This window comes from Sciurus carolinensis, chromosome 5 (genome assembly GCF_902686445.1).
Source record: "Sciurus carolinensis chromosome 5, mSciCar1.2, whole genome shotgun sequence".
In the NCBI taxonomy this organism is placed as follows: Eukaryota; Metazoa; Chordata; class Mammalia; order Rodentia; family Sciuridae; genus Sciurus; species Sciurus carolinensis.
Window position 1 is genome coordinate 82,600,767 of NC_062217.1, and position 17,656 is coordinate 82,618,422.

Consider the following 17,656-nt stretch of genomic DNA (forward strand, 5'->3'; position numbering starts at 1 on the left):
TAATCATGGCCCAGGGTGGTGGCACATACCCATAATCCCAGTTACTTAAGAGTCTGAGGCAGGTGGATTGCAATTTCAAGGCCAACCTGGGCAACCTTGTGAGACTCTTTCAAAATAAAATAAAAAGGACTGGTGATGTAGCTCAGTGATAGAATGTTTGTCTAGCATGTGTAAAGCCCTGGGTTCAACCCCCAGTACTGCAAAAAATATAAAGTGATCATTTTGTTGACCTCTGAGACTTGCATGAGTACTCAGTGGTGTAGTGTTTTTCAGGACCTTAACATAGGTTTCAGACATGTAGTGAGCACTTAACTAAATGTTAGCTTCTTGTAGTTAGTATCTGTCATTCATTCACTAATGATTTATTGAGAATGTGCGGGCTGTGATGTTTTTAAGCTAGCCCGTGAGTACTGAAGGGGTCTCGGCTTGATGGGGGTGAAGATTAAGGATAGCATCACTTTCACTTTGGTGGGCAAGGAGGGCATGGACCTGTGAGGGAGGGAGCATGGAGACAGGTGCATGTGTGGGGAAGTGCATGGACCAGGTGTGTATGGTTGTCTGGGCAGTATTTGTTTAATTTGAATTCTTATGTCTAAATTTTAATACTCGAGACTCCACCCCACATCTCTTCATTCTGTGGCCAGTTAGAATTTGTTGAAAAGTCTCTTTGCTAACTGTGTTTTCTTCACAAATTCTGTCCTCATGCTTCCTTGGCGTGGTCCCTCCTGCCATGTGTCCATGCAGCTCTGTGCAGCTCTCTCTTTCCTGGTACTTTACAACCCTTTTGACAGGAAGTAGCTAAGAGCATACTGGTCCCATCACATTCTGAGCAGCAGTTCTTGCATAAACTCTGCTTGTGTGTTGGCTGCATTGCATTTAACAGACTGGCTGGCATTTCAGTGTGACACATTTTGAAGTTTTTTGTTTTGTTTTGTTTTGTTTTTAGTATTTGATAATAAAAGACTCAGTTCAAATAAAGAGAAGACACAGTCTTAGTTATTTATTGCCTTGACATGTTCATTCCGGCAGTTTTTCAAAAACTTTCACTTAAATAGGTTTCAGCAAATTCAGGAGTTCTTAATATTGAATGCACCAACCCATAAACTGTCTTTTTCTTTTTTAGGGCTATATGTTTGCATTCTTCCCTTTGATTTATTATGAAATGAATTGAAAAAAGGAAAAGTTCAATTTTAATTTAGAAGTAGTTCTTATTTGATCATGGGGCTTCCCTTTCTTTTTCCCTATTAGCAATCGTTAAGCAAAGTAATTAGCCCATGATTATAAAGGCTCCTTTGTGGACAAAATGGCTAACTGTCTGTTTTCTTTTCTGCTGCAGGCAGTGACCACCTCTGCAGAGCCCCATGAACACAGCAGGTGTGAAGGCCAGGCTGGCAGCCGTGGAGATGAAGGCCTGGAGCTGGGGCTTATGGACACAGGGACAGATGTGTACGTGGGTCTGAAGCACACTGCACCGTGGCCACGGGCACCCTGCCCCAATAATATGACAACAGCTCAGAATGGCCATGGGCAAGGTGCTGTGGCCACCTGTTCAACTTCAGATCCAAAGGACCCCAGAATGGTGACTAACCCAGCATGTCAGAATGGAGGCTGTCGGAGCAGCCCTGGCAGCGACACTGAAGCCTCTGAAGCCAGAATCAGCCCTTCCAAACTCGTGCGTCTGTTCTCTGTGAGCCGGAAAAGGATGAGTGCCAACCCTGAGAGGCCCCGTTCCATGGTCCTGATGGGGAATTCCTCAACATGGAATGCACTGGCCTCCTTCCGGAAAATGGGATCTTTTAAAAAACTGAAGTCCTCTGTCTTTCAAGGAATTCAGAACCGGGAGGGCTCAGGTACCTCAAAGGAAGATGCATCAGAGCACGACCTGGGAAAAGCCATCCCTAATGGTGCCGCCGTGGGAATTGATGCGAGCAGGTGCTCCTTTTTGGGACAGTCAGATGACCTCCACAGGGCAGGGGAAGGGGCCACGTCTGACGGCTCTGACCCAGAGGATGTGGACGATGCCTTCCAGAGGAGTACCCATCGCTCCCGCAGCATCCGCAGAGCCTATGGCCTGGGCCGCATCAATCTACTGGATTCTGAGAAACATCACACCCCTCAGAACCATGTTAGGCCCCTGTCCCCCATCATTCAGGAGCCCACCCTGTGTGAAATCCTAGTGAAGGACTCTGAAAACAATAGCATCATCTACAGGAGGAGCAAGAGCACAGACAACTTAAACTTCCTGAAGAAAAGTTCCTTCAAGCGAAAGTCCACCTCCAATCTCGCAGACCTCCGAGTGGCTAACGAAAAGCAGACACCCCAGCGGACCCTAAGCAGTTCGTCTGCAGACTCCGAAAAACTTGGTGGGTCAGAGAGAAGGACGAAACGCTGGAAGAGCCCCATAAGGGCCAAGGACTTTGACCGAGTCTTAAAACTTATGAGCAATGTGACCGATGCTGCCTGGAAGAGAGAGGGTTCCAAGAGTGGGGCCCCATCCCCCAGCGAGGCAAACCTCAGACTCCGGCTCCACAGCAGACTGCATGATGACTATTCACGCCGGGTGTCCAGCAGCACCGAGCAGGACAGGAGGCGAGGCGTGTCGCCTGGGCACAGTGCTGCTGCGTCCTGCCCCACAGCCCCTGGCTTCAGCTCCGCCACTTCTCAGGAGCCCCGCATGGACGTCGACACAGCTGTGTTCCCTCTTGATGCCCCAAACTCCCAGGCATCAGAAAATGATAGTCCCTCTGCCAGCAGCCCCTCAAGTCCACTTGATTCAAAAGGGTTGAGCAAAACCTCTAATGAGCCAAATGCAGGCAGCCAGTTTACATTTGACCCCAGGCAGCCTCCCACTCCTCTCAGACCCACCACGCCCAAGCCCCAGAGCCCTCAGAGCCCAGGGACAGGAGGCACCAAGTGTCCCAATAGTCTCAGCGCGCTGTCCCTGAGTTCAGTGGAAAGCGAAGAAAGGGTAGAAGATTCCACTCAGAGGGAGCCAAGGCCTGTGTCCTTCCAGGACTCAGTGCAAACTGCATGTGGTGATGAAGATGGCAATGGTAGTGGTGGTGGCAGCCATCCTCAGCTGAGCCTTGGTAGGACAGCCAATCCTGAGGAAAAGAAAGAAGAGGTAAGGGTCTGTCTGGGGGTCCCTCCTGTAAGTGGCCCTGCTGGGTACCAGTGTTCACAGTCAGTCTTCATCTCACCTGGAAATTTCCATGCTGCTCAGGGGGGTTGCCCTTGGTCGTTAACTGTCATAGTGACTGGTGGCCCTGTGCCAATCATGTCACAGTTATTAGTGGAGAGGCGAGTTGTCAAATTGCTGTTCATCAAGTTCAGAAGTGATTTCTATCTCTTTTTTGAAGTGAATTGCTAATGTATGAAATTCCTTGAGATAATATTTACCATCCCATTCATTTTACTGAGCATCTATGATGTGCTAGAATTTGGAAGGGTAGGGATATTCTATGTGGCTATTAGGGGTTCTTCATTTTTGAAACAAATTTTATTACCCACGTAGTTCTTTTTCACATTTTAAACTGTTTCTATATCCTTTTCAACAGAGTTCTTAATAAATAATATTGTTTGTGTTAGGAGACCATTATATGTCCTAAGTCTGTTTTATTTCCTAGGAATGAATTAGAAACATGTAGTTCAGTACCTGTCAACCTAGAGATGTTTGTTCAAAGCGATTTTTATGATGGTTATTGTTCTTATTTTTAAAATAGAACTTAAAGTATCTCATGAATTGAAACAGCTAATAACTGTCAGCGCTACAAGAACAATGTTCTTTTTACATTCTGTCACACATCCAATTTTACTTTACTGTGTAATTTTCACTTTATAAGTGCATTCAGTAATATTACCTTGCATAGCTGAAAGATGGGGAAATGCATCCATGTGTATATAGTGCAAGTAATTCTTCACATATACTGCTAGAGTATTTTACAGGTGTGAATTGGCTTGCAGTAGGGTGGGGACAACCGGAGCAACTGTTCTTTCCCTCTTATTCCTGCAGAAAACCTCCGTTTTGTCTGACTGCCTGAAGATGAACAGCTAGGTTTGCAAATACACAAGCCAGGGCAGCCAGTGGACTGTCCATTTTTGACCTTTGTTATCCAGAGACACCTAGATGGTAGAAACGTCTGGAAAAACCTATAAAGTAGAATTATTGCAGAGTACTTTCAGAAGATCCAAATCAGCTTAAAGGATCCTTGGTGCTGGGGATCCCTGGGTAGTCAGAGAAATGAGGCTGCCTCACTGTGTGATTCTAGGTTACTATGGAGACCTGAGGGCCAGTCTGCTTTTCAGAGCTCTCCCATATCGATGACCATTTGCTTGTTTGCATATTTTGAAAAATTCCTGTGGAACAGTTGTAAGACATAGAACTAGTTGCCAACCTTGGTAAGGACTTGCAGTTCAGCTAGCTCTGATTTAAATATTTTTTTTAGTTGTAGATGGTCACAATACCTACCTTTCTTTTCTTTTCTTTCCTTTCTTTCTTTATTTTGTGGTGCTAAGGTTTTAACCCAGTGCCTCACATGAGCCAGGCAAACACTCTACCACTGAGCTACAACCTCAGCCCCTGGCTCTGATTTTTTAATAGACCAAAATCTTTACTTGGCTTTGAATTACTATAACAAAATACCTTACATAGGCTCTGTGATGTCAAGAGAGGGTTTTATTTTGGCTCATGGTTCTGGAGGTTTAAGATTGGGCAGCCCCATTGGTTTGGGCCTCTGGCAAGGTGCCACATTATGGTGTCAGAGGGAGCAGTCACATCTGAAGCCAGAAAGCAGAGAAAAGATGAGTAGGTCCCACAATCCTGTTCTAAGGCATGTGCCCAGTGCCCTAAGGACCTCCTACTAGCTCTCACCCCTTAAAGTGCTAAAGGTCCATAGCACTTCCCAGTACCATCACCTGGGATCAGGCTTTTATATTGAACCTTTGTGGGGCATTCAGCATCCAACCTATAGCCTTGGGTGAAATGAAGTATAACATTCCTTCCACTAGACACTCTTTTCTGCCCCACTGATGTTTTGGAACCCTGCCTCCCTAAAAAAGAATTGGTTTGAGTCTAGAGGGCTCTTTGTGTTAAATTTGGGATTTTGTTTCATTTACAAAATTAGTAAAAATTAAAAAAAAAAAAAAGAATATTTCATTCCTGCTGGGTGTGTTGGCACACATGTCTATGAGGCAGGAGGATCACAAGTTTGGGCAAATCAATTAGGAAACCTTATCTCAAAGTGAAAAGTTTTTAAAGAGAGCTTGGAGGTAGCTCAGTGGTAGAGTGCCCCTGGGTTCAATCCCTAGTATTGAGATTTAAAAAGAGAGAAAATAATTTCATCCTTGAGTGTAAATTAAATAAAGATGAGCAAAAATTAGTATTAAACTGGTCATTTATTTACCAGGGTGATTCTGGCCATTCTGTATAGTTATACATGCATATTTGCTATTATTAGTTAAGTATAATTTGATTTCTACCCACAAGGGATCACCAAAAACAGAAAGTAAAAGAAACATTGGTATTAAAATTCAGTTTATTAGAAATGCACACATGTTCTTGGTTCTACAGATTTGCCTCAAGATGTTCATCGCATTTTTAGGTTACATTCATTTCCTCAAAATTATTATGTAGCATATTAAGCTGCTTCTTGTCCCCTGCCCCCCTACTACCCCAATAAGGGGGATTGTATCTAGGGGTGCTCTACCTCTGAGCTACACCCCTAACCCTTTTTATTTTTTATTTTGAGACAGGGTCTTCCTAAGTTGCCAAGGCTGGCATTGAATTTATAATCCTCCTGCCTCAGCATCCTGAGTTGTTAGGATTACAGGTGTGTATTACCACACCTGGCTCTCTTCAGTGGTTAACAAAAATGTCCAAAGGAGAAAAACATAGGGAATGGGAGCTCAGTAGTAGATGCTTGCCTGGAATGCTTGAGGCCCTTGGTTTACCCAGGCTCTACAAAGAGACAAGAGAAAATGTAATGATGGTTTACTCAATTTGCATCTTATATATTGGGAATCATCAATGTTACTTATAGAGAAGTACTTGTAAACTAGGACCTAAAGCCTTTAATTTTGACACTGAGAAATAGAAACAAAGTGAAAAAAATAAAACACTGCAAACTGCAAGAATTCTAACCTTCATGGTTTAAAAGCAGTTTTTTAGAAATTTTATAGCATATATAAAATTAAATTTCAGTCTTTACTATATTTTAATATATGTGGTGTTGTTATTTTGTCCATTGCAAATATGATTCTAGTTATAAGCTTAAAGCAAATTTAAGCAGTGTTTATTGTTAAATGTAAAAAGGTTGAAATCTTCATGTATTTTGCCATTATTGATAATAAAAATTATAATGAACTTTCATTAAGGAAAGGTAATATTTAGAATTATTTATTTGTCGCATACCACCCTAAAAATGACAAGAATTATTTTTGGAAAATTGTAAGCAGTTTAACAAGATGGTGTATTCCTGTGAAAAAGAACTGGGAAAATGTCTTGCTACTTTAATTTATAAGACACATTCTACTCCTGCCACCTAGTGGTCAGCTTTGCTGTAGGAACAAGCTGAACAGTTCTTAGTTTAAAAATGCAGTTTGAGAGCTAGGGATGTAGCTCAGTGGTGGAGTGCTTGCCTAGCATGTGCAAGTTCCTGGGTTCCATCCCCAAGACAAGAGAGGGAGAGAAGGAGGGAGGGTAAGAGAGGGAAAGAGAGAGAGAAAGAGAGAAAGAAAGAATCCTTCTGTCTCAGCCTCCTAAGTCACTGATTACAGGCACGTTCCATGGTGGCACATTGACCCGGCTTCTTAAGACAGAGTGAAGTTAGGATTTTTTTTTTTCCTTATCTCTTTTTTGATATAACACTATGTTATAGTCTTACAAGACATTGAGAAGTAGTTTGGAGTCACTCTGATTTATTTTTATTTTTGTTTGTTGATTTTATTTATTTGTACCAGGGTCATTTAACCACTGAGCCCTATCCCCAGCCTTTTTAAAATTTTCAATTTTTTTCTTTTGAGATAGGGTCTCACTAAATCCTTAGGGCCTTGCTAATTTGCTGAGGCTGGTCTTGAACTTGTGATCCTCCTGTGTCATTCTCCCAAGTCACTGGTATTATGGGTGTGTGCCACCACACCTGACTGATTTTTTTTTTTTTTTTAATGCCCAAGAGTTAAATTCCAGCATACCCTAAGTTCATTCAGTAATGTACCAAATCAAATTTGTTGAACATCTTATAGGTGCAAATGACCAATTAGCTATAGCTACATAAGAAAATGTGGGCGATGCCAAGAGGATTAAGCCCAAATGTATCTACATCACAGGACAACTATGTAGAATGGAATAAATTCCACCATAGAGGTAAAGCAAAGTGCTGTGAATTTCAGTTCTCACCCAATTGTATCAAATTAGTACCATTCAATAAAGTCTTGGGGATGATCAAATCTGATTTGAAGAAATGGGATTTCCACCACTAGTTATGAAGAGGACAGGGGGGCTTTAACGAACAGATTATGTGCAGAGATTTCTGTTATTGTAGAAAACAGGGTATAATGTAATTTGGTTTGATATAGTAGAATAATCCAATTAAGCCCATGTCACAAACACTGTTGAATTCCAGAGCAAAGCTACTCTACAGTTCTTGGTAAACACTGAGAAGCCAGGAACATTTTATGAACAGAGATGAGCCAGGCTCAGAACTGTTTTAAAAAAATCAATCTGCCTTTGGTAGAAAAGGGAATTAGAAATGGGGGGGTACAGCATTAGACCAGGAAGAAAACTATCAGGAGCACAGATAAGAACCTGAAATTGTTAGGGTGGACTTGGAATATGTAAGGAAGGAACCAGGAGTAAATAAAATTGTCGAAGGCAAAAATCGCATAATAAATAGTGAGATCCTTTGTCAGTGAACACCTGCTATGTGCCACACATAAGGAAAAGAACGGTTAAAAAAAAAAAAAAAGCTACAAAGCTGCCCTTATTCTCCTGGGTTCATAGTCTAACTGGCAGACTGAAGTGTATGCAAGTAAGTATGATAATAGTGATAAGGACCCCAGCTGGGAAAGTACAAAGAGCCATGGGGGCACTAAAGGTGCAATTAGTAACTCTGGGGCAAAAGTGGCAGAATTAGATAGGACAGCAAAGGAGGGTCTTGAAGAAGGGGTAGGATGGGGGCCTAAGGGCAGCAGTTGAGGAGTGGATGGGCCTTCCAGGCTAATGGAAAGAGATGAAGAAGAGACAGTCCCTGGACCACAGCTCTATTGTTTCCTTTATCTCTGCATTTTCAGCTTTCATCTTTCTTGGCCATAAACCTGGGACTGGCAAGAATTCCTACTGCATAGGGTTGTTTTGAAGATTAAATGAGGTGGTGCATGTATTTAGCACCTCTAAGTACGTTGGCATGGGAATGCAGCCTAGTGACTGATGTTGTGCTCAGCGTAATTCTCACATGGGGTGGGTGGGTGGAGAAGCAAGAGAAGAGTGATCAGATAGGTCCGGCCATTGGTTAAGAAGGATCCTGGTTGCACCTGTGGACTTGGACTTTACCCTCCAGGCTGTGGAGAGCCAGTGAGAGTATTTTGAGCAGGGACCACAGAGGAACTTGTGGGACTGAGTCTGACCAGGCAGCTTTGTAGAAAGGAGTGGGTGGGGGCAGCCAGGGTACAATGGTGACCCTAACTAGTCTAGTCCAGAAGCCATGAGACTTGTACTAAGGTTATGGAAACGAACAGTGGGGAGTAGGTTCCAAAAGTACTTACATTTTCAGTAAGTATGTGAATGATTGTCAGGTGAGAGAGGGCAAAGATGACTGGTGACCCTGAGATAGGTTGTGTTGGGATGCCACTAGCCAGGCAAACCACAAACACTATGGACTGGGAAGAGGAAGGAGGGGATTTTTGTGGTACTACTGCAAGCTACAATATCACCAAGATAAATTTTTCCTTCTGTGTGTAGTAATAGAATGATCCAGCAGGTGAATAGGGGCTGGATTTGTATTTAGGCCTGCTTCCAATTTGAATGAGCATCCTGGAGGTAAGGATGGGGACAATTCAGATACAATGACAGCTCCAAGGTCAGGATGCTGTTCCCTGTGGATTGATCAGAGGTGAAGATCCATAACACAGTATCGTGTCTTTGTAGGTCACTTAGACTTTGCAGTTCAGGTTGGTCAGATTGCTAGTTGGGAAGCAGTTGAGAAGTTATCAATAGCAATTTTACAGAGCTGCTCTAGAACCAGAAAGACAAAGCTGCATTATAAAAGTAAATGTAGTGATCCCAGAAAGTCTGCTTCAGATTGTTTTTAGCAGTTTTATGGAGGCAGAATTTGCATAGCATCAAATTCACCCATTTGTTTTCAAATTTCAAATTTGTTTTCAAATTTCAAACATAAGTTTGTTGATTTTAGGAAATGTATAACCTAAGTCCAGTAAAAGGACATTTACATCTCCATGAAGTTTTGACCCTTTTGCAATTAATCCTTGTACTCATCCAAAACCAGGGAACTACTGGTCTACTTTATGTCCCTGTACTTTTTCCTAAGTGAACAATTCAATGACATTTGCTAATTTATGGAGTTGTGTAGCCATCAGCATTATCTAATTTTAGAACATTTCCACCACCTCAGAAAGAAACCTCATGCCCATTTGCAGTCCCCTACTGTCCCCAGCAAACCCCCATCTACTTTTTTATCTTTAGTTCTGGACATTTCCAAAAAGAGAATCATACAAAATGTGGTCTTTCAGGATTGCCTTCTTTCACTGAGCGTATTCTCAAGATTTACCTATGCTGTAGCATACATCCGTACTTCATTCCTTTTTTTTTTTTTTTTTTTGGAGGTACTGGGGATCAAACTCAGGGCCTTGTGCTTGCAGGGCAAGCACTCTACCAGCTGAGCTATCTCCCCAGCCCTACTTCATTACTTTTTATGGTGAAATAACATTCCATTATATGGACAGACCACATTTTTAGAGAACTGGATTGTTCTTACCTTTGGGCTAGTATGTATAATGCTTCTATGAACATTGACATACAAGTTCTTATGTGGAAATATTTTTCTTTCTCTTGGGTGGATACCTAGGAGTGGAATTGCTGGATTGTTTGCTAATTTCAATTTTGATCATTTAAGGAACCACAGAAGTATTTACCTAATGATACACTATTTGATTCTCACCAGCAAGGTATGAGGGCTCCGATTTTCCCACATCTTTGTCACTACTTGGTGTTCTGGATTCTAATCCTTCTAAGTAGGTGTATAGTGGGGTTTCCTTTTGGCCTTAGTTAGCACTTCTCTATTGACTAATGATATTGACCATCTTTTCATGTACTTTAGTCCTTTATATATCTATTCAGATCTTTTGTTCATAACTTTGCTGCATTTTTTGTCTTCTTATTATTGAGCCACTGATATTTCCTTACATATCTGGGATACAAATTGTTTAGCAGGTATATGATGGATTAGAATTCTCCAGAGAAATAGAACTAGTGAAATATGTGTGAGATTTACTGTGGGAATTGGCTGATGGGATCGTGGAGACTGAGTCTTACCATATGCTACTGCAAGCTGGAGACCCAGGAAATCCAGTGATGTAGTTCATTACAAGTCTAAAGGCCAGAGAATGGGATGGGAGTGTGAGGATCTAATGTGAGCCATGGAGTTGAAGACTCAAAACCCAGGAACTCCAACAGCCCAGGGCAGGAGGAGATGGATGATCCCCAATCCATGAAAGAAGGGAATTCTCATCCCCCAGCTTTTTTATTCTATTTGGGTCCTATACCAAATTGGATGATGCCTTCTGCTGCTGATGAGGGTCAATCTTCCTTACCCAGTCCACTGACTTCAATGCCAGTGTCTTCTGGAAACATCCTCAGAGACACACCTGGAAATAATGTTGTACTAACTATCTGGGTATCCCCTAACCCAGTCAAGTTGACACCTAAAATTAACATTATGTGAACTATAAATATCTCCTCTCAGTTTGACTTATCTTTGTTTTATTCAATCATGTCTTTTAAAGAGTAGAAGGTTTTAGGTTCTCTAGGTACTCTCTCTCTCTCTCTCTATATATATATATGTATATATTAATACATATAAATTATATTTATATATAATTATATATATTTATATATACATATATATTTATAAATTATATATAAATACACATAATATGTATATGGTATATTATATCTATAATATATTATATATATTAAATATATACATATATATGTGTGTATACATATATATATATATATATTTTTTTTTTTTTATAGTAGTGTTGAGAATGGAACCTAGGGCTTCCAACATGCTAAAGCAAGTGTTCTACCACTGGGTCATCCCCCCATCTGTTTCTAGTTTTTATTTAAGTCCAATTGCAATTTTTTTGTGTGCTTTTAGTGTTTAGAGGTAAGAAGTCTTTGCCAATCCCAAGGTCACAGAGATGTTTCTCCTAGATTGTCTTCTGAAGGTTCTAAGGCTGCTCCATTTTTAGTGATTTTTGTGTATCTTATGAAGGTTCATTATTTTATTTATGGACATCCAGTTTTCTCCCCTTCACTTATGAAACTGCCTCTGGTTTTTATGCCACAGAGAATGTAAGTTCCCATACTCCACTGAGTTCTCATTCATTTTTCTCTGACAAAAATGTCCTAGAATTTGAGTCATAGTAATTATAACTGCAATTGGAAAGATCATTTTAAAATATATCATTAGTACATTTAAAAAATAGGTTGGGAGTATAACTCAGTGGTAGAGCATTTGTCTAGCATGCATAAGGTGTACGTTTGATCCCCTGCATTTATTGGGCTGGGGGTATAGCTCAATTATGACTTGTGATTGTCTAACATGCTTGAGTCTCAGGGTTCAATCCCTATACTGCCAAAAAAAGAGAGATGGACTGGGGATGGGGTGTCCTTACTTTGTTGCCCAGGCTGATTTCAAACACCTGGGCTCAAGTGATCCTCCTGCCTCAACCTCTCTAAAAGCTGGGATTACAGGCCCAGGCCACTGTGTCGGACTTAGAAGTTATTTTTACTCATTGCATGAAGTGGCCCTTTGCTTTTTTTTTTTTTTTTTTTTTTCTTTTCTTTTTTTCTTTTTGTAATATTGGGGATCAAAACCAAGACTTCACACTGCTAGGCAAGTGCTGTAACCACAGCCTCCTGTTTTTCTTTTTCAGTTCAGGTGACATTGTTCACTTTTATAGAAAATACCATAACAACTATTTTTAATCAACTATAAATGACATCATATATCATACGTGTGTGTGTTTAAGAAGATTTTTTTTGCAGTGCTGGGGATCAAACCCAGGACCTCAGGCATGCTAGGTAAGTGCTCTACTACTGAGTTTTATCCCCAGCCCTGCATATTATGTTGTTATTCATGGTAAACTTTCTAAAGTTTCTGGAACATTGGACTAGGGGTGTAGATCAATGTTTGAATGTTCACATAACCTGCTCAAGGCCCCGCATTCACTGCAAAATAAACAAATGTTTTCTTATTTCTTTTAATTAAGGCCATGTTTTAATTTGGGGATAGCAAAAGGCATACTAAAATAATAATGCACTAATAAAAACATTTATTAAAAGTAAAGACATGCAAAGACCTTAACCAAAATTCTAAAATATAGGAATGTAAATGTCAGTATTCTCTGAGGGAAATTTTAACTTGATGATTAAGAAATGGGTTCCAGTATATATATTTTTCTCCTGTTCTATTTTTATTTTCCTCAGCTTCCCTGTAATAATTAAGATCAAAGAGTATTCAGGGTGGGAATTAATTTCCAGCCTGATGGGTGACACATGTGCATTTTGATGTGTTTGTGGTGGTTATTGGAAGGAATACCATAGGTTTCGTTGGCAGAAAGGCAGGAGGATAAAGGACTTCTGGCCACTCTGTAAACTGAACATCACCTGTGTTTCTTGCATCCTACCCAGTTTGGGGAGAAGGCAACCATTTGGCATGAGTTCTCCCTTTATTTAGAATGACCCAGTGCTATCCAGTGAAGAGAAGAAGCTGGGGAGTTAGTTGGTGCAGGGGAAATTGAGGGAGGGACTAGCTGTTGGCAGGATAGTCTTTAAGGCTCAGATTTTTCTCTTTCTGAATATGTAAATATATCCTGGTTCTTGTCTTTAGCCCCTCCAAATAGGGTAATTTATCTGGGATCTTGTGATTATTTTCCTCACTCACTTAAAATCCTGGGGCATATATTTACAGTACACACAAAATGGGCCTATGCAGACTTTTGTTAATTACAACACATTAATTTTCATTTAAGGGAAATTAGGTAACGAGCTGTACAGGGCAAGCATCCCCAATCTGAGTATCCAAATCCATAATATTCCAAAAGCTGGGCATGATGGTGTACACTTGCAGTCCTAGTGATTGGGGAGGCTGAGGAAGAAGGACTGCAATTTCAAGGACAGCCTCAGCAACTTAGATTGTCTCAAAATACAAAATAAAAAAAGGAGGTTTGGGTAGCTCAATGGTAGAGTGCTCAGGGTTCAAATGGGGACAGAGGGCGTAGCTCAGTGGTAAAAGCACCCCAAGTCCAATCCCCAGTACTAGGGGAGGGAATTTACAATTACTTTCAAGTTGGGTATGGTGGTGTATGCCTGTGACCCTAGCAAGTGGGGAGACTGAGGCAGGAGGATGCAAGTTCAAGGCCAGACTGGGCAACTTAGTGAGACCCTATCTTAAAAAAAAAAAAAATGGATTTGAGATATGGAACCTCAGTGATAGAACATCACTGGCTTCAATCCTCACTACTGTAAAAATAAAATTACCTTCAGGCTATGTGTATAAAGTATATATGAAATATAAGGGAATTTTGTATTTATTTTGGGTTCCATGCTGGTACATACAAACATTCCCAAATCCAAAAAACCCTGAAAGTCTGGAATCAAGCATTTCAGATAAGGGATACTGATAGTTCTAAATAGTAAGCTGTGACTGTTTGGATTTTATAAGATATAAGGATTGAGGCTTCATTTTTCTGAAATTGGATTACAACACTGTTACCATAGACTCCTTGTAAGTAGTATGATTTATCTTATGAGATCTAACCTAGTTGTATCCAAAGGCTCCAAGAAAAATTAGGGAGTGGAGATTTTATTTTTATTTTTACTAGCCTCTGGCTAAAATGTAGCATTTCCTTCTGTTATGAATGTTAACATCCAAGCAGAACAATTTTAACAATACCTGTGATATTGTTAGATCACAGATCTTTTCACATTGTACAACAGTCTTTGCTGATGTCTTGAAACATCTCTTCTTTTACTCTTTAATACTTCAGAATATGGCAGTTATTAGACCCAGCACTAGTCCTGTCTATCCATATCTTATGTTTGTTACTGCATAACATTTCTTTCAATATGTTGATAATTATGATACAGAGTCCTTGACTTAGCAAATAATCTCTTTTATTCTGTGCATTTAAAAATGGAATTCTAAGAATGGCGTCCAGAACGGGTCTGTGGGTTTCACCAGATGGCCAATTACCTGTTATCAGAGACTGATAACTGTAGTTTTCACTCCTGTTCCTCAAAGCATGTCTACATCTTAGGGAAGGGAAATTCAGAAAGTTCTGTTTTCCCTCTAAAAAAGTGATAAGCCAACAGTGCAGTGTCACAGAATGGAAAGGACAAAAATTTTGAAATTGGGTAGACTGGGTTCTAAGATAGACTCCTTATTCTGGCTCTGTGATTGTGAGCAAGTCATTTTATGTATTTTAACCCCACGGTTTTTTTTTTTTTTTTTTTTTTTGCGGTGCTGGAGATTGAACCCAGGGCCTTGTGCTTGCGAGGCAAGCACTCTACCAACTGAGCTATATCCCCTGCCCCAACACCCAGGGTTTTAATCAATAAGATGTATCAAATAGTACCTGCCTTCTGGGGCAGTTGTGAAGATTCAGTAAGCTCTTGTGCAGGCTTGGCATGGATCTGGCACACTGGGGGCATTCACATTTTATTCCTATTATTGTCACATCCTCTTCAGCATTGTCACCTCCATCTCTGTAACGGTGCCTGAATTCCTTATGGCATCCAGGGCTGTGGAGCCGGAGGGAAATCTGGGAGGCTAGCTTATTCCATTAGCATGCACATTGGGAAAAGCTTTGTTTCTATCACAGTCCCTTTGCTTTAATTTTTTTTTTAATCTTCACAATGCATCTTTAATTTCCTTGCCTATAATATTTCCTTCTGAATTATCTTGCTGTATTAGTTTACTGTGGTTGTCAAAACAAATCACCAGAAACTGGGTGGATGAAAGCAACAGACAATTTTTCTCTCTGTTCTGAAGGCAAGTTCAAAATCGAGGTATGATGGGCAGGGCCAAGATCCCTGCAAAGGTCTTAAGGAGGATCCTTTGCCTTATCCAGCTTCTGGCTTGGTGCACCTTGGTTTTTGTAGGTGTATCACTTCATTCTGATCTTCTCATGGTTTTGCTGCCTTTTCTGTTTGTCTATCCGTAATGTCCCTCTGCTTATAAGGGCAGCAGATATTAAATTAGGTTCCACCTAATCCAGGGTGACCCCATTTTAACTTGGTTACATCTGCGAAAATCCAGTCTCCAAATAAAATCACATTTATATGTACCTTGGGGGTGTTTGTGGGGGGAACACAACCAACCCACAACCCTTGCTGACTGATTCTGTGAGTCAGGCTTCTGAAGAGATGCATATAAAATCAAGGTACTTTGTATAAATTTGTCTGTTTTTCTCAGGTTCATAATTTGCTTTCATTATGATTTCAAAACCAATTTGAAGTGTCTAACTGGAGGTGACAGCCTATATTAACTTCATTTTTGTAAAATAAAAGAAATCTCATATAGAAAGAAAATATATCCTGCTGACTAGGAAAAGTACTTTAAAAGTACATGGAGAAGCAAGAGTTAAAAGGGCAGTCACTCCACTGCAAAGTCTGTGTACAAAAGTTTATGACTTGGGTGTGAATTGACCACTCAAGCTTATGGAGTCCTGGAGTGATCGTAGCTGAGACTGCTGGATTGCATCAGGCGGGGCTCTGGCCTGGCCACGTAGGCCCCTGATTACAGGGCTTTAAAGGCAAGAAAATCTCTAGAGAACATGGACGTGGTCAACTGCTTGTTCCTTCAGTGTGTCTGTGGGCCGCCCCTGCCCATGGCCAAGTCAGAGGTAGGTTCTCAGCTTGTAGGAGAAGTTTGTTGGTGTCTGTGTTTTTTGGTTCACAAATATTCACAGTCAAACTGCACTCCCTGGAATGAATCTGGGCCGGATTTTGCTTAAAAAAAAAAAAAAAAAGGTTTAGTTTGCTCTGGGGATGTGGCTGGCTCAGTGGTTGAGCACTTGCTGAGCATGTGCAGGTCCTGGGTTCGATCCTTGCATCAGAAAACAAACAAACAAACAAAAAGATTTGGTAGAATATCCCTCAGAGGTTTTTTGTTTTTTGTTTTAGATAAGGGATTTAACTCTCTTCTGCCTGAGATCAAAATTTGAATATAAGCTTCTATCTGAGGGGTTTCCCCCATTCTTCCCTCTGTACCTAACTGGGCATGAAATGGACATGTTAGTTTTAGGTATTATTCTGTTAAGTAATTTTTGTAGTTTGTAGAACAATCCATGCTTCTTTTGAATCTTCAGTAGAACTTCATAAGCACTGAAAATCAAACTTTAGTTTGTTTTTCTATGTGTCCCCTGTACAAACACAATAGCTGACACTGAGGTGTGAGGTGTTGAAGGAACAATCCTGTGCCCCTTCACCTGCTGTGTAATGGCCTACTTTGGGCACACCTGCCTTCATTTAGCCCTGATCACTTCCTGGAGTATTTCCTTATTTTCACCATCAGTAAGAAAAAAAATAGGCTGCATGTTGCATAAGTGCAACAATAAACCAAATTCCCTGGGCAAAAGGAAACAAACAACAGCAAACAAACAAACAAAAAACAACTAAAACTACACATACACTGGTGAATCGACTATTTCTTACCTCTGATTTTGTTGTACTTCTGTTTTGCTGGCATATTATTTCTGAACCTTTTTATTGCAGGGTCATAATATAAATGGTTTATTCTCACTATGTACTTAAATTGTCAGCATCAGTTGATATAACTTATTTCAGACATCCATTATCTGTTGTAATTTTTGTATACAATCTGTTATATATATTTTTTATATACCTGTTGTAATATTAATTTGTAATTCGGAAAATAATTGCAGCCTTCATGATTTTGCTTATATTTTCTGATGGTGGCGCTGAGGAGGAAAACTTTTCCTCCACCTCCTTAGGTGCTGTGTTTGGGTGTCCATGCATTAAATTGACAAAAGACCGATTAGCAAGACATTTTTTTATTGTGGTGTGTGTAGGTATGCAGATATTCACAGAAAAATGTGACTCTAGAGGATGATTAGAATTTGAGGTTTATATACCATATTAATAGGGAAAGGAGAGGGGGAGAAGGGAAAAGCAAATGCCTTTTAGGGGAGAGAAATGGGTTTTTAGGAGAATAGATGCCTATTTAGATGTGGATTTTCCTTTTGGGAACCTCTGCTTTTAGGCAGATAACAGCTCAGGAAAAGCCCATTCTCAAATGCCTTGGACTCAGATTATTTCCTGTGCCACAGTAGCATAATCAGGGCCCCTTCAGTAGTACTTTGATTTAAAGACAGCATTCCGGGCAGTAAGAACAAA

The 17,656-nt window shown here is 40.5% G+C and overlaps 1 protein-coding gene across 6 annotated transcripts in view; it reads left to right on the plus strand.

Annotated features, from left to right (window-relative positions):
• The window catches only part of Spata13 (spermatogenesis associated 13), a 322,568-nt gene that overhangs the window by 241,219 nt on the left and 63,693 nt on the right, over positions 1-17,656 (plus strand). For 5 of the 6 annotated variants that reach the window (XM_047552797.1, XM_047552802.1, XM_047552801.1 and 2 more), the window contains one exon: positions 1,337-3,124. In XM_047552797.1, the coding sequence (XP_047408753.1) occupies positions 1,337-3,124 (1,788 nt within the window). Of the gene's footprint in view, positions 1-1,336; positions 3,125-16,061; positions 16,144-17,656 lie in introns of those variants that run through there. The other variant, XM_047552803.1, reaches the window with a different exon arrangement.